Here is a 19,326-nt window from a genome sequence, read left to right as displayed (position 1 = left end):
TTTAAAATATTAATGTCTGTGTTACAATACTAAACTTTCGAAATAGGTTTATAAATATGGAACAGAAATAAATTTGCGAAAACGTTGACCATTTACTTAAAAGTTTTACTCAAACCTTTCTTGTGAAATGTTAATATAATGGACGACGCAGTTTTCTGCCTTTTGTGGGCGTTAGAGTAGGCGTGACCAGATGTTTAAAAATACGATGTGGTAGCATTATTGGAAGCTAAAGGTTGTCTCACGAAAAATGTATTAGAAAATGACATAAAAAAATGAGGAAACGCTATAGTCGAGTGCCGCGACTATAAGATACCCGTTACTGTTTTACAAAATGTTAAAATATTATTTTGCTAGTGCAAATTCACAAGGCGCCACCTATTGTCAGAGGAAGTTTGTTGAGTATGCTAATAGTGACGTCACTGTCCATGTGAGGCCTTATAACCTTAATTTCTTCATAAATAGCGATCTAATGTTCCGATTTAGAAAATCTTTGGTAAATCGATAGATATTAACAGAAATAAGTTATACAAGGTCAAACGAAGGCATTCATAATAATATTATAGACGTCACAGTTAGCCGCGGTTGGTGGGCGTGGCTGCAACTTCGTGGCAAGTTGCAGAGGCATATCTTTAATACGTGTTCCTAAGCAAAATTATGTATAGTATAGTATATATAGTATAGTATGTATAGTTTTTGAGAATTTTGCATTTTTGGTTTTTCGGTGTTTGTGGGCGTGGCTTGATCGGAGCATCATAAAAACTTACATGCTTAATCCGAACTTTCTAACAATTATAGTTTCCGAGATATCAGCTTTTCTTTAAGCCTTGTGGGCGTATGGGTAGGTGTGGCCGGATAGTAAAACCACTTTAAGATGCGCTGGCATCTAAAGATTATACGTTCTGAATTTCAGCTATCTAGCTCCAATAGTTCCTGAGATTTCAGGAATTTTGGTTTTTTGCGATTTGTGGGCGTTAGAGTGCGCGTGGCAAGATGCTGTAATAAACTTGCGCTGTCCCGGGACCTCAAGAATCTCCATGGTTAATCTCAACCTTGTATCTATTATAATTCCTGAGCCATGGCTCAATCGTCTTCGCTATTGATCCTGATCAAGAATATATATACTTTATAGGGTCGCAAACGCTGCCTTCTATCTGTTACATACTTTTCAACGAATCTAGTATACCCTTTTACTCTACGAGTAACGGGTATAAAAAGAACGGCTTGCTAGTTTTCAATGAATAAGCATTTATTTGAAATGTTATTTCATGACATATATTTATAAAAAAAAATAATTTCCTTCAAATATCCACCAAGGCTGACTTGGCAGTACCCCATACGATCAACACAATTTTTCTGTACATTTTAAATGGTTTCTGGCATAATGGCAGCAACAGCCGCTTCAAACAAACGTCTTTAACCGCTCCGCAAAGATAATAGTCCAACAGTGACAGATCGCAGCTTCTTGGCAACCAATTCACATCACCATTTTTGCAGAATTTTCGATTTTCAAAGATTGTGTGCAAAAGATCGATTGCTGAATGGCACGTAGCGCCGTCCGTGTTGAAACCAAATATCCAAATCCAAGTCTTCCCCTTCAAGTTGATCAAAAAAAATAATCAGCCAACATGGCACGGTTGCATTTTCGAAGAAAATGAGCCAATGATGCCGCCGGACCAAAGTACGCACCAAACAGTCACTGGATATGGATTCATCGGGTTCTCCTTAATAACGTACGAGGAAATGAGCTTCGTCAGAAAGAATGATTTCTTAATTTCTCACAGTTTGAGTTGGAGACTCATTACTTTGAAAATAAGTTTTTAATATTTCCCAACTTTGTTCAAGCGAATAGCGACTCATTTCGTAAATTTCAGTCTTTATACTAAATATCTGCCACTTTCCCGATGACGTTTACCGTTTCCAATGTCAAATTATCGTAAGTTCAAGTTCGAAATGCTATGTGGGAAACCCTGTACATCAATCAATCAATATTAGTTCTTAAAGAATGCGGCTTCCGTTTTTCGCGGTTAATGGCCTTAAGAGCAGGCGTGTTGAGATGATGGTATCACCCTGAGATGCGCTTTAATCTCTAAAATAGTCTTAACCCTAACATTCTTGCTCTTATAGTTACTACCATCTTAGCGATGAGCTAAGAGCTGCTGTAGCATTTCAAGAATACGTATATCTGAACCTAACTTTCTAGCTTCATTAAAAACTACGTGCCTAGTCCCAACTTTATAGTCACCGATATCACAGTGTTCCTAGAAAATCAGGCTACCGTTTTTCGCAGTTGGTGGGCGTGGGCAGATAATGGTACCTCATTGAGATGCTCACAAAAATCATTCTCAGATTTGGTCTTACCAAAGTCAATCCAAGCTATTTTTACTGATCGAGTATCGGGTATAAAAACAAAACACCCAGATCCTTTTTAATACAATACAAGGGAACCGAACTCTTACTTAGGTTTCTGGGTAGGAGCTTGACACAATATTTCAGGTATCTTTGGTACAACTTTTTTATGTTAAGTCCGTTTGTTCGCCAACGAAAAATTTTTTTAACAAGTTCCCCAAAACAGTTTTCCAAAATAGTAGATTAAGAAAATCGAGTTAAAAATCTAAAAATTAACTTTTGAATATGATTTTCTAATTTGTTACTCGTAGAGTAAAAGGGCATATTGTACTCGTTGAAAAGTATGTAACAGGTAGACGAAAGCGTTTCCGCTTTTGCGGGAACACTGAGATCTTGGTAACTATAGGTGATATAAAGTATAACGCGCAAAAAATGCAAAGACCCAAAAACGGTAAAATCTCGGAACCTAAAATAGCCAGAATGTTAGGATTAGGCATATGTACATATGTACATTGAGCATATTTTTCATCAAGCCACGCCTAATCTAACGCCCAAAAGCCGCGGAAAAAACAATATTAAACATTTTACTTTCGTTTTCATTGTATAACATTTTTTTGTCAATATCTACCGATATATGTGAACAATATTTAGCGATTTATTAAGATGCCTAACATGGGCAATGGCGTCACCATCAGTTATTAAAAATGCATGACAAAAAGGTGTCGCTGCGTTAATTTCTGTTAGCAAAATGATTATATTAACATTAGATAAAATATAAAGGGTATCTAATAGTCGCGGCACACGTTTCTTCTTGTTTTTCTTTTATTTTGCAATTTGGATTAATTTATTTATTTTTGCATGCAAAGTAAAATGAAGTTTAACTATACAACAGTTTATTGACATACTGTATGTATGGAAACAATACTTTATGTACAATGTAAAATGAAAAAAATATGTTGAGCTTAGAATGCGCCTTATTAATAAGTGCAAAAACATAAACAAAATATTGACATGAGAGGTAATATTGATATTGATAATCTTGATACTGTCAAGAAACTGTTTAAACACTCCTGTTTTTGATGCTGTATTGCTCTTAAGAAAACAGCTCAATTCGGATTTTAATTTGGTTTGCATTAATGTACCAGCATGCCACCACCAACAACTAAAAGCCGTTCAAAATGGCATCGCTGATAAAATTTCTTAAGAACTCATTACAATTTGAAATTTTGTTAAAATATAAATAAGTCAAAATGATTTAGTATTTTTATTAAAAAAAATTCTTTAACTAATTGTATCTTATAAGTATTCCTATAAAATTTACCAGTAAAAAATGGTATTTATTTTTAGACTCGATAGGTTTTTTTTTATCGTTATCGGCTTGGTATTTCGCTATATTTTGCTATCCACACTATACGTAATTTTAGAATTTACGAGGAAAACTATTGTGCTATTACCTTTTTAACTTATCGCCAAATCGTGCGTTGAAGCCGTGAAAGCAATTCACGGATTTCAAATGGACGAAGAATCTGCTCCAAAGCAACCGAGTGATAGGCACCTGGACAACGCAGTGGATCTCGATATGCCCCCAAGTCCACCCGGCGTTGATGAGAAAAACGGTAACGAGAAAAATGAGGCCAGGACCAGTGCATCAGCAAAGCGTTGCAAGTCAGGTTCCGGCCGCCGGTCTTCTTCCCGTGGGCGTTCGGACTCTCGAAACGCTGCTTCTCCCTCGACAATGCGACGGCGGCGTTCCGTGTCCCGATCGCTGAGTCCCCCGCGACGTGGTCGTTTCGACTCGCCCGATTACGGCCGATATCCCCGACGTCGGTTTGACCGAGAACGCCGCCGTTCCCCGGACCGGTGGCGGTCTCCTCTTCGCCGAAGTCGCCGCTATGGACGTTCTCGGTCCCGTACCATCTCACCCCGTCGTGGAGGTCGTTGGTCTCCCAAAAAAAAGCCGACGTCGCCGCCTCTTCCCCCGGCGCAGGGACCGCCACCGCAAATGGCTCAGGGTTACGCGGTCATAGCGCCACAAATCTATGCTACGTACGGTGCCCCGCCAGATCTTTATGGCCATCGTTATGGAATGCCGCCTAACGCCTTCCCTCCCCAGGGACCAGCTTACGGAATGCCAGGACCTCCACCTGATCAGACATCCTTTGGTGGTGGTTATGGTCCTCCACCAACAGGCACTTGGGGCGTAAATGGTAATTACGAACTTTAAATCCCTAAACCAATTCAAACCAAGCCGATCTTTGTTGCAGAATATGGCCAACAGGTATGGATGACTCAGACCATGGACGAAGTTCAGTCGACTGTTACGGACGGCATGACGCTGGCCCATCAGGTCCCCGATGATCCGCCGGACAAGCAGCCAGGGGAAGAGCAGAAGAGGCCAGCGCACGATAGCGCAGGTTTGCCGCCGCAGGACGGTAAGTGTGAAAATGAATTACAATGTGGTCATTATGAACATTCACATGCAAACCTCTCACATTATGTTTTATTACTGTTGTCATGATTACTTGTACTTGTAACTTAAGTGCGCGCTAAAGACTCGCAAACCAGAAATTACCAAAAATATAGGGTAAAGATCAGATCTATCAGAATCTAGCCGTATACTCTCGCCAAGCCCGACTCTCGGAATGTCATTCCGTTTCAAATAAAAATCGCAGTTTTGCCGTTCTTGTGTGGCAGTAGTCGAAAGACGGACTTACGCCAACCTAGACGTCCGTCGTCGTCACCTCAACTGGCGCTTCATCTACAACGAGGACTGGCTTAACAAGCAATCACGACGCGGTCAGAACCGGCGAACCGTGTGTATCTAGCCGGTGAAATGCTCTTAAGAATGCATTTGTAAATGAAATTTTAAATTTAATTCCTCAAAAAAGAATGTTTTTTAATGTTGCTTCTTTGTTATCCTCATCTGTATAACCGTCAAACGGCAGCCGTGGCACAAGAGGCGGAAAAACAAAAGGACGAGCTGAAAAAACAGCGGGCCAACTACGTCAAGAAGGTAACTCTACTCCAGAAAGAAATGAAAGTTCTTAGGGACCAGCGTGACGACTTGGCGGCAGGCGAAGCTCCACCCTCTCCAACTACCAAAAACTTTATCGAGGAAAACGAACGTCTGCAGGTTAATTAAATCCCCACAGTGCGATATTTGGTTATTCTAACCTTGATATAAACATTTCTTTTGTATAGGTGCAAATCAAGAAGAAACTAGACACAATTGAAAACGTTATAGACATGCTGAACGGCATAATTGGTTATGAAGAACTTGATGATGAGCCTCGAAATCCGAAGATACATGGAAAAGCTCATCCTGATCAGCAGGGTAGCCGATCCCACTCCTCCAGCAATAGCTCCGATGACAGCTCAGATTCGAGTTCATCGTCGGGCAGTTCTTCCGATTCGTCAACCAATGGCGAGATCGAGAAGGATGCGGGAGGTGCTGGTAGTAGTCCCACTACTCGGCTCAAGCATCGCGTAATGAAGTCGATGAAGTCAAAACAGCGACATGATGAAACGAAGCCAATATCACCTCCTGCACAAAACTACAATTTTGTGTTCTTCGATCCTGAACAGCATTGGTGCGAGAGCTGTGGTGTTTTTCCAAATTCCGCGAGAGACTATTTAAAGCACTTGCATGCCGAAGAACATATGAATCGCGAGACTATAGAAACTCCATGGCACATAGGAATTGAACACGACCCTTTTCCAACATTTGAAAATGCGCCTGCCAAGCGCGTCCCTGTTCGCGGAATGCAATTCCTGGTGCCAGCAAACGCCTGGTTCTGCAAGCTCTGCAGTGTTTGGATTGGAGACTTGCACTGCGCATCCGCTCATCTTAAGTCCAGGTTACACTCTAACAAATATGAGGTGAGTGACAAAATGTGGAGGATTAGCAAATTCACAGCTCTTAAAAATAAAGTTAAAGGTCGTTCAAAAATCATTTCCACACGAAAACCGAAGCGTTGATAAGCAAATATGTAAGACTTTTATTTTGAAAAATTTTAATTGTTTGCTTATGCAAAATTTGGCTTCCATTATTGTTTTTCAATATCATATATTTTCTTCTTTGATAATAGAATTTCAGATTATTTATAAAATGAAATTTTGTTGTAGATATTTTTAAATGATAATCCTAACTATGAAATCGATTGGCAAGCAAGCCGTGAGCGGGCGATAATACAACAGAAAGGGAGCGATGACTTAAAGAATAAAAAGACCAAACAGGAGGAGGACAAAACGTCAAAAAAACGCAAAAAAAGAAGGTGAGGAATATAAGATAAATATTTATACAAGACAAAATATATGATTCGTTATCGTTCTCATATGCAGTGGTGACAGAAAAAAAAAAAGCGAAAGCATGGAAAGAAAAGCAAGCAAAGTACAATCGACGCGAACAGCACGTCGTCATCCACAGAAATATCTTCGTCGGAAGATGACGGTCCACATCTACCAAAGCAAGACCGTGCCGAGGAGTCATCAAGTGGTAAAGCTGATAAGTCCATTAATGCAGCATCAATACGTGTTACCATACGAAAGCAGGAAACTCCCGTAACATCTTTCAAGCCTTTGCAGTCTGCGGCCCCACCGCCGCCCCCAATCATAAAGAAGTATAAAAGGGCTTCAAGCCGGGGTAAATGGACTTCTACCAGTGGAGAAGAACAAAAGGAGGACCAAAAGAAACGGGACGATGTCATGTTAAAACCATTTAATACTGTCCAGCCTGTAATAAGTGAAAGTGAAAAAAAACTACTAGAACATCTTAAAGGCAGGTTGAGGAACAAGGGACCCCGTGATTTGGAGGACCATAAAGAATCACATACAGCATTTGGAGGTGAAGAAAAGTTAAGGAGAGGGGGGGGCCGTCGTTCTCGTTCCCGTTCTAAACGGGTTAGCCACTCTCGTAGTATAAGCCGTGGTCGGGATAGAGATTGGCGTGATCGTGACCGGGATAGAGACCGTGGTCGACGGCGTCGATCTCGTAGCCGTGGCCGGCACTTTTCTCGTTCGCCCCTAAAATCCAGCAGAAGAAGTCGATCTCGAGAGGGTCGAAGCCGTCGCAGCCGTAGCCGAACAGCTGATCGGATAGAGCGTCCCGTGATAAAGCATTCCGAATTCCGCCCCCGAACAGTACCCGAACGCAAGCAAACCGATACTAAGCGAGAGAAGAAAGATGCGGAGACCAAAGCAAAGCAGGTCAAACCCAGCAGTAAATGTCTGCCTGGAGGCAAGAAGCTGCCGTTTATCGGTAAGATGCCAGTATTTAAAAAGCAACCCGTTTCGACTTCCAATTACGATTGTGCCGCCATTTATACTAATGGCTGCTTAGATGCACCACCTCCACCACCTCCGCCGATGTGTGGAACAACGGGACTTGTAGCTTTGCGTCAACCCGCACCGACAGCGGCGCAGATTCAAATGGCCATGATGGAAGATGCTTTCGGAAATGCTCCTCCATTTCATCCAGATGCGGGTATGGTAGTGGATTACGACGAGTTAATGCCAGATCCTGTTCAGTTCGCCAATTTAATGACAAGCTGCCCACCACCTCCTCCGCCCGGAGAAGGCTCTGACGGGGAAACCCATGGTGCAGACGACAGAGGACTAAATGAGAAACAAAAAAGTTTTGGAAAGGAAGTCCTACCCCCAGGTATTGATGAAGCTGACTCTGATCTCACAACGCAGACATTAGAAGCTTCTACAAAACCAAGGGGCAGAGACCTGCCCAAAGACCTTGCTGAGGCACTTGACATTATATTTCCCGGCGAGGGAGCGACACTTGAAGAAACCAATCAAAGCAGTGAAAAACAAGGTGAACCTCAGACTATCATAACTATCGTTGACGACGAAGCAGTGCTCAGTGAGCATAATCTTCAAGACCTGGCAAAGCAGGGAATTCATCTCGTAACCATTGACAAGTCAGAAGTTCCAAATTCAACTACTCAAGCACCCAAGGAGGATGAGGAGTTGAAAATTCTGAATGGTAAATCTGAAGCTGCAGCAAACTTAAAACAGATTGATGCTGAGGACATCCCAATGCCAACTTCCCCTCCAGCAGCTCAAGTGTCAAACGATTTGGCAAAAAACAACACCACTAAGAAAAACACCGATATTTCGAACATACCACAGCCCCCGGCATCACCATCAGACAGTGAGAAGTTGCGGCGTCAAGCGGAGCTCGATGAGTTGGCTATGCTAGGAATCGACAGCAGCGACTTAGCGGCACAATGTATGTAGAATGAATCTTTTTGATAAAAATATTAAATGCAAATTTTTTTTTCAATATCGAACATTTCATCTTTTTAATTTAATATATATAACTAATAGATGCGTTGTAATAATTGAATTGACTTGGCTGCAGAAAAGTGAAAACGGAGACGCTGCCTACGTTAACGGAGCGGAGTGGCCAATAAGAAATGAAACTGTTTTAGAATATAGTTTGACACCGATGTAAGAGTGATTGTCACGAAATTTTTAATAAATGCCCATATATTTATGTAATATATGTATGAAGGATCCTAGAAATGTGGTTTGGGTAAAAATTGTTTAACATTTTAAGACATTAAATAAATAAAAATACATTGGTATAAAGTAATTTTATTTATACTAATATACTTTATTTTCTGTTTAATAAAATGGCACTTAAAAAATATGATCTACAAATGAGCCACCCCTTTTCATTTACATATATTTTTAGCCATATTTTGATTTCTGCTCATTCAAATATGTACGCGTTATTTCATAGATAGATGTCTTTCATACAATCCTAATATTTTCTTTAGATAACGCACTAAATCTACATTTAAAAAGAATTTAATGCCTGATATAGGAATATCATAATCGTCATAGATTTTAAGTAACAGGTCTTATTTTTAGCCAAAAACAAGTTTTTTTCCGAGCCGAATACACAATTTAAAAATTGGTAAAATTAAAATTTAGTTGAGGTGTGGTAAAAAGCATTATAACGATTACAATAAAGTTATTGAATTATTTATAATTGTAATATTAAAGGATGTTGATGTGACCTTTTTTGTCCATCCTCTTGTTACAAGTGAGTGACACGGGTTGTCTGTGTCTGGCCGATTCGTTTGGTGCCAGTAATAATTAGCTAAAACTATAAGTCTGTAATCACACTTTTAGCCAACCTTAATTTTGTTGCGTCGGATGCTGCGCCAGATTCGTTATTGTTCCCATTTTGCTGGCCGTTTACTTGGATACTTAGGTTTTTAACCAATTTTTCAAGCCTAAAATATTGTCATCCGTCGAAAGATAAGATCGGAAATTAAGTATTTTATAATTAGTCACATGGATATGTTTGTGCATATTAATAGTGTCTTTGAAAGCGTTCATGCATGTGCAATAAAATGGTAATAGGTTAGTTATAGAATACAAAATAGAGAACATAGACTACACCCACGCAATTAAACGTTGATTTGCCTCCATACGTGCGGCGGCCGTTTCACTGCTCTCTCGTTTTATGTGTGCATTTTCCCTTTTGGGCGGCTGTGGATATTCTGGAATATCCTGATCCGAAATCAGAGAAAAAGTGGGAGGACTACTGATAGATTGTTGCGGTGAAGTTGAGCTCCTGGAGTGGTGGATTGATTTTGAGAGCGTCAGTATACCATTACTGCGGAACTCATTGCTCGAGCACAATAGCCGTTTACTTTGAGTAATCGGTTGGTCTTTACTCTCGACTTCTTTTTGTTCTTGCAACTGTTCCTCTTTTATTTTGTCGTGCTCTTCCAGAGGGCGCGTTGTTTGGCTCGGCGTTTGATGCATCGTACCGTAGTGCAGGTTTAATGATTGTGCCCGTCGGACTTCAAGGGCACCGGTACCCACAAAATCAACACCACCTCCATTTGGGAATGGCTTTGGGGATCCACGGGCACGCTCATTTTCGTAGGTTATATTGTTAAATGATTGCTTCTGATTATAGCAAATGGATATAGCCTGGCGCAGCCATTTGTTTTCGGCCTCCAAATGCGACAAACGTTTGTTAGTTTCGTTTTTCTCCAATCGCAACTGAAATATATGGGACTGTCGAAAAATGATCAGGAATGTTAAATCTAAGGATATGCTCAAATGTTCAATACGCACCTTTAGCTCATTAATATCTCGCAAAATATGGACATTACCCTCGTGTAAAGCCCACTGACGCTCATCAACCATTGCTTTTACTCTGAGAGGGAAAACATAGAAAATGTTTTCAGCTTATAACCCAAATGTTTGACTTCTTACCGACTAAGCAGTGCATCTTCGCGTATGCGCGCGGCCTCCTTCACCTCTCGTACTACGTCAGTCATCATTCCTGGAGTGTAAGCGCCTGAAAAAAAGTAATCGATAGAAAGTGATCACCGATTTGAAGCCATAATAGGAGTACCATTTTGTTGATACCTGAATGAAAGGTGGATGCCGGGCTGTGAGTGCCACCCATACCCCCGCCAAACACCAAAGGTTGACTATGAGTGCTTAATCCGCTTAAGCTATCTCTACGGTGCCGCATAGTGCCCGAGCCGACACCGGCCCAAGTTTGACCACCAGGTGTGTGCTTTAAAGCTTCGATATCAACTGCATTTTTGTACCAGCGCAATAGAGTTAATAAAAAAGGGTATTAGTGGCAATACATTTTAACGATTGATGTAAAATAGCGAGGACGTAAAAAAATAAGGAGAGTTGTTTAACTAAGAAGCTTATTTTAATACGCATTTGTTAAATGACTTGCATTTTCTACAAGTCAGAAAAAACAAACCTTTTGTTTCGTGTAAGTTCTGACAGATCTTAGAATTGGTGTCATGCAGTATGTTTATTTGTTCCATTAGGGCTGCAAATAATTTATTTTGCTGTGCTAGATCACAGCCACTGTCATTGTAGTAGCCATTCCGACAATCTGGGGTATTCTGACCACTTAGCTTTGAATCGTTGTCGGAGGGATTCAAAAGGCACGGCTCGCTGAATCGAAACCTGAAATTAGGAAGGTAGGGTAACTATTAGATTTAACTGTTAGGAATGAATTTCCTGGCTTACCCTTTGTTAAAACTGGGATTACTTCCGCTTGCTCCGAGAACATCTGCTGAATTGGGATCATTTTCTGAGCCAGCGCCTTCTGCCCCTCCCATCATATTGACCTGAGGGGGTAAGCTGGCGAAATCGTGGCTATCATCGCCACCGTAGCTTATACCGTGGCAATTAAGGCTCGGCGGTGGAAATAGCATCGGGTATCGATGACTAAGAGAGTGCGAATGCTGTACCACAGTAAATTTCGTTATGTTTGCGTTGAACTCAAAATATAGATTTTAATTTCGTGCCTACTCACACGTTGAATCCCAAAACTATAGGGCGTGCTTGGGCTTATTCCATATCTTTGTAAGGGGTTTTGCAATTCCTGCTGCTTCTTGTGCTGTAGTAGCTGTTGACGAACAAAAACGTGCTTGTGAGCTGCTGCTGTGGACGGTAAAAATTCTAAAAACTCAGAAGATGACGATTGTTGGGTGTTGGTAGCATCACGTAAGCAGGTTTCCAGCCATTCGTCGAGATGATCCTTGGAATAGCTGTGCTCTTTTATGTTAACTTTACTGGAGTTGGAGTAGTTAACGGGAGACGCCAGTCCAGTTTCAGTTTTTTTCGCTGGAGATAAAGCTGGAGCGTTGCGCGGTTTCATTTTCTTGCGCATAGTGGCTTCTATACCTAAAATAAAGTATTGGAAGAACAGATATTTTCGACGCTTAATAGCCTGACATAGAAAGTAGAAAAGTGTCTGAAACTGACAAAATCAAAAATAACTCTTAGTCGAAGCTTTGTTAACTTATTTCAGCCCACTACTGTTAACAAGGACAAAGAATGCCGCAACTACAGTGTTAACGGCACAATTTTTCGTACTTCGTGGGCGTCAGAGTGGTTACGGTGGTATGATGAAACCACCTTAAGCTGCACTGGCATCTGTAACTTATCCAAGCTTAATCCCAACTGTCCACATCGAACCTAATCGATTTATTATGGTATAGATTGGTACATTTTTTAGTTTTTCTTGGTAAACACATAAGGTAGTTTACCATCGATTACATACACATATTTTTTATCAGGCTCTCTATCGAACTTTATTTTGGTATTATATTTTAGTAGTAGCTGACCACGTCCCTCAATAGCTTTCTGCTGGTATAATTATTTTCAAATTTGGTATCAAATTAACGGAACTGGTAAACGGAGCGACCGTATAAAGTATATTTCGTCTTGATCAGGATCAATAGACAAGTCGATTTCGTCATTTGTGTCTATCCGTCCATCTGTCTAAATGAACGCTAGGATCTCGGAAACTATTAGAGACAGAAAGTTGGGACTACAATATCTCTCTAGCGCACACAATCCGTGAGAATCTATTGGCGCTAGAAAGCATCCATATTCTAGAAATCAAATTAAAACGATTACTGACCGTAAACTCGGAAAATTTGTATAGGTGAAATCAATTGTTAAACGTGGGAATACTACTATTGACCATTTTGTTCATACTATTTTCTAAGCCAAAGACTGTACCGTTTAATTTTTAAATTCTGCTTTGCACGCGTTTTGTGTCAGAGTGGGCGTGGCCGGATGAAATCTAGGGACAAGTTGCAGTGGCATCTCTTTAATACGTATTCTTAAGCACAATTTTCTAGCTCTTATGTTTTTCGGGTTTTGTGGACGTTAGAGTGGGCGTGGCTTGATCGAAAAAAAACTACGTCAGATGTAAGTTTTTCTAGAAATGCGAAAACCGCCTTTCGAGCTTGGTGGGCGTAACAGTGGGTGTGGCCGGATACCACCATAAGATGCGCTGGATTCTCAAGATTATGCATACTTAATTTCAACTTTCTAGCTTTAATAGTTCCTGGGATTTCAGCGAATTTAGTTTTCCGAGATTTGTGGGCATTAGAGTAGGCGCGGCAGGTTGCTAAAATAAACTTCCGCTGCGTAGGGACCTCAAAAATCTGTCGGCTTAGTCTTTGTATCTCTTATAGGTTCTAGGATATCAGCGTTCATACGGACTTGGGTATTGATACTGATCACGAATATATATACTTTATATGGTCGAAAACGCTTCTTTCTACCTGTTACATACTTTGCAACGAATCTAGTATACCCTTTTACTCTACGAGTAACGGGTATAAAAACAGTCTGGCACCAATCAGCAAATCCTGACGCTTCGCTCTGTGGAAGCTGGGATCTCCCAGAACTAAATTGGCAGGTACCTTCCACTTGGACACATCTATGTTTAGACCAGGTTGACGCTCTGCGATGTAAGACGCTTCAACTGCCTCAATGCATACCGAATACGTGGATGAGACTTCAGGCAAACATTAACCGATGCCCAATCCGTAATGAATTCAGTGCCTTTAAGGCCAGTCACCGCTACAGAGCCGTTAAAGCTGAAATTGGCTGGCTAGCCGTGATGTGATGAGGTGAACTTGTGAGCCGGAATCAAGTAGCCCTCGGCAGGGAAGAAAGTCTTCTGATCGGCCACGAACGAAAATGTTGGCGGTTGGCAAGAACACTGCTTCAGCGATAAGTGGCGATCCTGGGTCACAAAGTTATTAGCTGGCAAAGCCTGAGAGGTTCTGCCTCATTGGCAGGATCCAAGACGGAAGCGGGAACGAAAGCAGTGCTGGGCAAGGATGTAACAGGGCATGATGTCGCGAGCGAAGTGTCCAGACTTGCAAATGAAGCAAAGGGCAAGACGTCGGACTTCATCGTATCGTTCCTTAACTGACAAGGCGAGGAACCTTGAGCAAGAAGCCACAGCATGTACCAGGATACCGCACAGGGCACACGGAGCCGGCGGCGCATTAAGGAGCATGCACGAACGACTATGATGCGAAGTTAAGGCCAAATCCACAGTCTCAAGTGTACGGCACCTTTGTTCCAAAAACCGAGCCATAGATCCCCAAGCTGGCAGGCTGTCAGCACTGTTTCCTGCGAGAAAGCTTTCAAACTTCGTCTTTGTGGCAGGTTGACTTTTAAAAGATGATCTGGATGAGGAGGCATCCTTGAAATTCGTCCCCCGTCACGGAACTCATGTGGGCCCGCATATGACCATTGAATCGGTCGGATAACTCTCAAAGAGTTGCAACGGACTCGACTTTCCTTAGCTGTAGGATATCGTTGATGTGAGCCTGGAATATTAACCGTCGATTACTAAACCAGTTGCGCAAATATCAAGGGCAACATCATAATTCGCGTCAATAATCTGCAACGCTCTCACAGTCTCCAAGGCTGACTTCCGCAGACATGAGATGAGCTTCTCCATCTTGGTAAAGTGAGGATGACTGTCAATCGTAGTCTTAAACGGTCCGCATCGCAGCCTTGACTTTCTGATGCAGGACCTCCATTTCTTGACAGGTCACCTCTGCTCGTCTTTGCAGCAGCAGATCCAGTGGCTTCAGCTCCAGACTCCATTATGTAACTTAAGTGCACGGTGCACAATAATCAAAACGGGATGCGAACACGTCGGGATCACCGGGGCAGTTCAAATTCCGTATTTGTATTCCGAATTCAAAACAAAACCAAATCAACCTCGCAACAAAACCATGCCGAATGCAAGGGTATAAGCTTAACAACAAAAGCTTGACCTACAGCAGTTCTACCAATAGCGTATGCACTACAAAGTAACAGTAAAACTCATAAAAAACTGGCAGAAAAAAAACTGCTGATAAACCCGCCGCTGCTCATCCGTCTTTCTCTTTGGCTGCTTGGCACAACATGCACATTAATAAACGTTCTTCTCATTATAGAATGAACTCATTCGTCCATGAAGAAATTTATTCAACTATTTTTAAATGCCCAATGAAGGGAGCAAAAGTAATGCCACACATTAAAATGCAGAGATATCGGTAAGTTTGAAAATTAAATAATGTAACATATAATATAATACATTTTTGAAAAGTCGTTGATGCAGTGCTCATTGGCTTGGTAATGCCTTGAACAACCAGTGAGCAACTGAGCATCTGAGCAATGAGAGTTGACTCTTTTAAAAAGAAGAACAAGTGAACATGTTCCCATTAACGAGCAGTATTTACACAACACTGATTCTAACACCCACAAAACGCATAAAACTATAAATGCTAAGATCTCGGGAAATATAGAAGGTAGAAAGTTTGAATAAGCATACATACATATTTTAGAGATGACATTTCAGCTAATGGTGGTAAACGGTGCATTTATAGTATTAAAATTTATGACTTGATTGACTTTGTATTATTTTTGTCAATACCTATTGATTTATAAAAAAAAGTTAATATCGGACACTATTATAATATACAATTCGACCATATATTTTAAACCAGGGGTGCTCAGCGCCCATGCTCTGAGTGCTGATTTGTTTTTGTAAATGCTCGGAGCATGCTCGCCCGTAAGCTTTAGGCGCTCGCGGCGATATTACAATAACAATTTTTTATCTTGTTTTTGGTGCCATATATGTATATCGCTCACCTATCTGCGTGCTGTTTAAATCCACTTCGGTAGGGACATTCTTTTGAACTTCGTAAGTCTTAGATAAACAAGAAGGGTTTGTACTCATATACCTCAGACTTGTGCTATCCATTTCTTCAGGGAAAAGGTTCTGGCCGCTGCTGTAATATTAACAAAGTAACCTTTTTATTAAATGTGGAAAATATGCTTGTCTGAATGTTTGCAACATTAAGACAACTGCGCATTTTCGGAAAACATCTTTAACGAAAAGTAAAAAGCAAAATCTCCCGTTTCTAACAAATTGGAAAACATTTTCACAAGGGATCTCGATTTGAAATGAAATAATAAACCCATTTAAAAGCTATTGTCGAGTGCCGCAACTATAAGATGCAGTTACTAGACAGTAACGGTAAGATTACTGTTAAAAATGCCCCCTTTCGTCAGAAAAATAACGTTTATTTGCGAAATATTGTTCGAGCTTAGTGGGCATAGCCGGATAGCGCTACCACCCATAGATGCAGTGACATTTTAAGATTATAATTTTTTAATCTTTCTAGCTGTAATAGTTCCTGAGATCTCAGCTATTTTAGTTTTGGTGTAGTATTACTAAAAATTTAGCTTTAATAATTATTTAAGGCGAAAAAGGCTTTTTTTTTGTCACCGAAGTGTATTATTATTTTTTTTAAATGTGTCTACAACCACTTTACCGTCCCTAAAACGCAATAATGTTCAGCTCGATGTCGTTTTTCAGACAGCCACGCACACTCTAACTACCACAAACCGCGTAAAAGTGTGGAGTCCTTAATATTAAAATTGATGTACTCGTTTGACCATGAATAACATTTTCAGTCAATATCTATCGGTTTACCAAACATTATTCAAATCGAAATATTTCACAATTTGTTAAGAAATGTAGGTTATGAGACCTCACATGGGTAGTACCGTTATCATCAGTTATTGCGTTCTGATTATTTTTGTTTTATTGAAAATGCTGCTAACATTTTTTAAATTCAAATTTTCAACCCACTCTCAAAAGCTAACTTACATTATGTGCGGACTTAATACAGAAAAGCCTAATCGAATTCACTTTTAACCATGATTTTTTTTAATAGGTAGTAAAGTCTACCTATTCCAATCATATCCAATCACCATGTTATCGAAAGCGATGAATGGATAAATATACACGCCACCGAAGAGCGGCAGTAGCAGGTCGTTTGGTTTTTTGCTTCGAAGTAGGTTCAGGTACTCCAATGAAATATATATATGTACATATGTACATTTCTTGAATAATGATCAATTCAACAATTGGTAATTTATTTACAAAGAACGTTGTCAGTATTTAAAATTAAGCTCACTAAATTGAAAGAGTGACAGATTTTTTATTTCGTCCATTTTACATTATGTGAGGGAAGTGCTCCGCAACGATTTCTTTTCCACTGCGGTCTGGTGGGTTGCTGTGGGAAAGACTCGGGTTTCCCAATAACAATCCCATCCCCCTCCAATTCACATTGTATTGGTAGTGCCTGCTGGTGGGAAATGAAAAGGGAAATGGCTGAGATGGAGATGACGTCGCCAAATGGCTTTTTAATGCCTGAACAGTTTATGCTGGGAAGTCAGGTTCTCCAAGCTTAGAATCACAGCTTAAAAGAAGGACACTAGTACTCTCGGGATATAACTCTTTGAGTGACACACTGCTTAACTTTCACTGTATTAAAAGAATTATTGAGCACACTGAGTACTTACAGTTGCACTTGCCAATTGGCCATCTAAAATAAACTCGCGTCACGCCAATGAATTTAATTTTATGATATTTTTACCGAGCGCGGGGTGTGGTCACAGCTTAAGCGCGAGTCTGGTAAGCGCAGACATTGCAAATTGAACAAAAACCAAGACTATTATTTATCGTAAAACAGTGCAGCAAATTATCTTAGTTAAAGTTAAATATATAAAAAGAAAACAGTTTGTAAACTGAGTCAACGAGTTTGATATGTACAAGCTAGAGCTGTAAACAATTCGATGTTTAAATCGATTTAATCAATCTTTTTGGATGAGCGAACAAATCGATTCTTTTTTAGGGAATCAATGCATCGACAAATTTTCTTACCTGAAAAAAATTGAGTAAGCGAAAAAATTATTTTAAAGTAATGTAACTCAAGTAAACTAATAAATATTAATCACTTCACTTGGTGTTGAGGAAAAAAAGAGATATTGATAACTACATATGTTCGTTTTTCAATTAATAATGTATACTGTTGTCCGCTCTGGATGCATAGTCACCAATCGCAAAGCGTCCTTGAAAACCAAAAACGTAGGCAAGCTTATACTCATAAATAAAAACACATGGGGCTTAAATAAATATCCAGAAACATTGATGTCAAACAATTTTTTTTAACGAATTTTACTTTTGTTTGCAACTGTAAAATCGGTGTTCCCCCTACTATTTTTAAGCAAAAATTTGATTTTTCATTAAAAATATTTTTTTTCGTTTTCGATCTTAAATCGACTTAATCGTTTTTTTTCAAGAATTTAATCGAAAAGAATCGATTCTCAAAAAGTAGAATTGTTTACAGCTCTAGTGCAAGCCACTATTGTGACCGATAACGAAAACGATAGCACTAGCCGATAATCAGCATTTGACATTCTACATTTTACAAAAATGTTAAAATGTTTCGATAGTTAGGTATTATTACTAGAAGGGAACCAAGAACGATAGTGATTTGTATAGATATTTGTTTCCGTTTATCGGTGTCATCATTGCCCAAGTGAGGAATCTACATTTTTTAATACAATACTAAAATTATTCGTATTCAAATAAACCTAACCTAAGCCTTGATATTAAAGAGCCACAGTGCTCAGTCCCAACATTCTTGCTCTTATTCTTCAAGAGATCTCAACGTTTTTAGTTTTTCGTGTTTTGTGAACGTAGTCAGATTGGATCTTTGAAAAAGCAGCAGCTTATCTCAACATGTCTTTTTGTACAACTTAATAATGAAATAAAGAAAATTAAAAATTTGTATCGACGAATTTGTTATCAAAGACTATTCTGTTTTTTGGATTGACATTTAATCTATTAGATTTTTGATATATTTTGTTATATTTGACGTTTTTGGTACATCGATATTGGGGAGAAAGGAATTTTTAAAGGTGCCCCAGTAGACCCGTTTTATGCATCCTTAATTCAAACTGCTTTAATTTTACTACATTTTACTTCTATAGATCCGTTTATTCGGCCGGATGGACAGAAGGCCATTGCATTTTATAAAATATAATCACCTTATTTTACCTTTACGTAAGATATTTTATCGTGTAAAACAGACAATAATCGATAAACAACAAGGCAATTTATGGATGGGCCAAACTAAACATTTATTTAATATTTTTAAAGTGCATACCCAATTTTTTAATGTAGTTTATCATGTGATTTTAAAATTATAAATGGTTGTCACATATAATTTATATTGAATACAAAAACAAAATTATATCAATCGATTTGGAAAATCTCATGGAATGCAGGATTTTGGGCTGATCGATAAA

The 19,326-nt window shown here is 39.7% G+C and overlaps 2 protein-coding genes across 6 annotated transcripts; one reads left to right on the top strand and one right to left on the bottom strand.

Annotated features, from left to right (window-relative positions):
- The first annotated feature begins 3,726 nt into the window (after positions 1-3,726).
- LOC108114972 (zinc finger matrin-type protein CG9776) lies at positions 3,727-8,856 on the top strand. The gene is given in 8 exon segments (XM_017226190.2): positions 3,727-4,553; positions 4,611-4,778; positions 5,292-5,479; positions 5,548-6,225; positions 6,472-6,620; positions 6,688-6,692; positions 6,695-8,584; positions 8,683-8,856. Coding segments are annotated over 8 exon segments (3,783 nt in total). The 5' UTR covers positions 3,727-3,859; the 3' UTR covers positions 8,694-8,856.
- Positions 8,857-8,955: 99 nt separating this feature from the next.
- Positions 8,956-17,817, bottom strand: LOC108114973. 5 transcript variants are annotated; one of them, XM_017226191.1, is made up of 10 exons: positions 17,536-17,814; positions 15,814-15,953; positions 11,672-12,042; positions 11,383-11,600; positions 11,108-11,319; positions 10,753-10,926; positions 10,597-10,681; positions 10,456-10,537; positions 9,773-10,395; positions 8,956-9,599 (listed from the first exon to the last, which is right to left on the bottom strand). In XM_017226191.1, the coding sequence occupies exons 1-10, from the start codon at positions 17,556-17,558 to the stop codon at positions 9,470-9,472; spliced, it is 2,058 nt and encodes a 685-aa protein (XP_017081680.1). In that variant the 5' UTR covers positions 17,559-17,814; the 3' UTR covers positions 8,956-9,469. The 5 variants fall into 5 exon arrangements, 4 of the variants coding, with proteins under 4 accessions (XP_017081680.1, XP_017081681.1, XP_017081682.1 ...); XM_017226192.1 differs by lacking the exon at positions 15,814-15,953 and having other exon boundaries at positions 17,536-17,813; XR_001772773.1 differs by lacking the exons at positions 8,956-9,599; positions 9,773-10,395 and having other exon boundaries at positions 10,739-10,926; positions 17,536-17,816.
- Between the last annotated feature and the right edge of the window lie 1,509 nt (positions 17,818-19,326).

Source organism: Drosophila eugracilis, unplaced genomic scaffold (genome assembly GCF_018153835.1).
Source record: "Drosophila eugracilis isolate 14026-0451.02 unplaced genomic scaffold, ASM1815383v1 contig_1897, whole genome shotgun sequence".
Classification (NCBI taxonomy): domain Eukaryota; kingdom Metazoa; phylum Arthropoda; class Insecta; order Diptera; family Drosophilidae; genus Drosophila; species Drosophila eugracilis.
Note: the sequence above shows the minus strand (reverse complement) of the source record. Positions and strands in the feature narration are given on the sequence as shown.

Excerpts from the sequence above, each read along its gene's own strand:
- LOC108114973 (XM_017226191.1), bottom strand. The coding sequence starts at position 17,558 with ATGGCCAATTGGCAAGTGCAACT. Across the intron at positions 10,396-10,455 it reads GAGATATTAATGAGCTAAAG|TCCCATATATTTCAGTTGCG; the intron begins GTGCGTATTGAA and ends ATTTTTCGACAG. Across the intron at positions 9,600-9,772 it reads GCAAATCAACGTTTAATTGC|GCTTGAAAAATTGGTTAAAA; the intron begins GTGGGTGTAGTC and ends ACAATATTTTAG.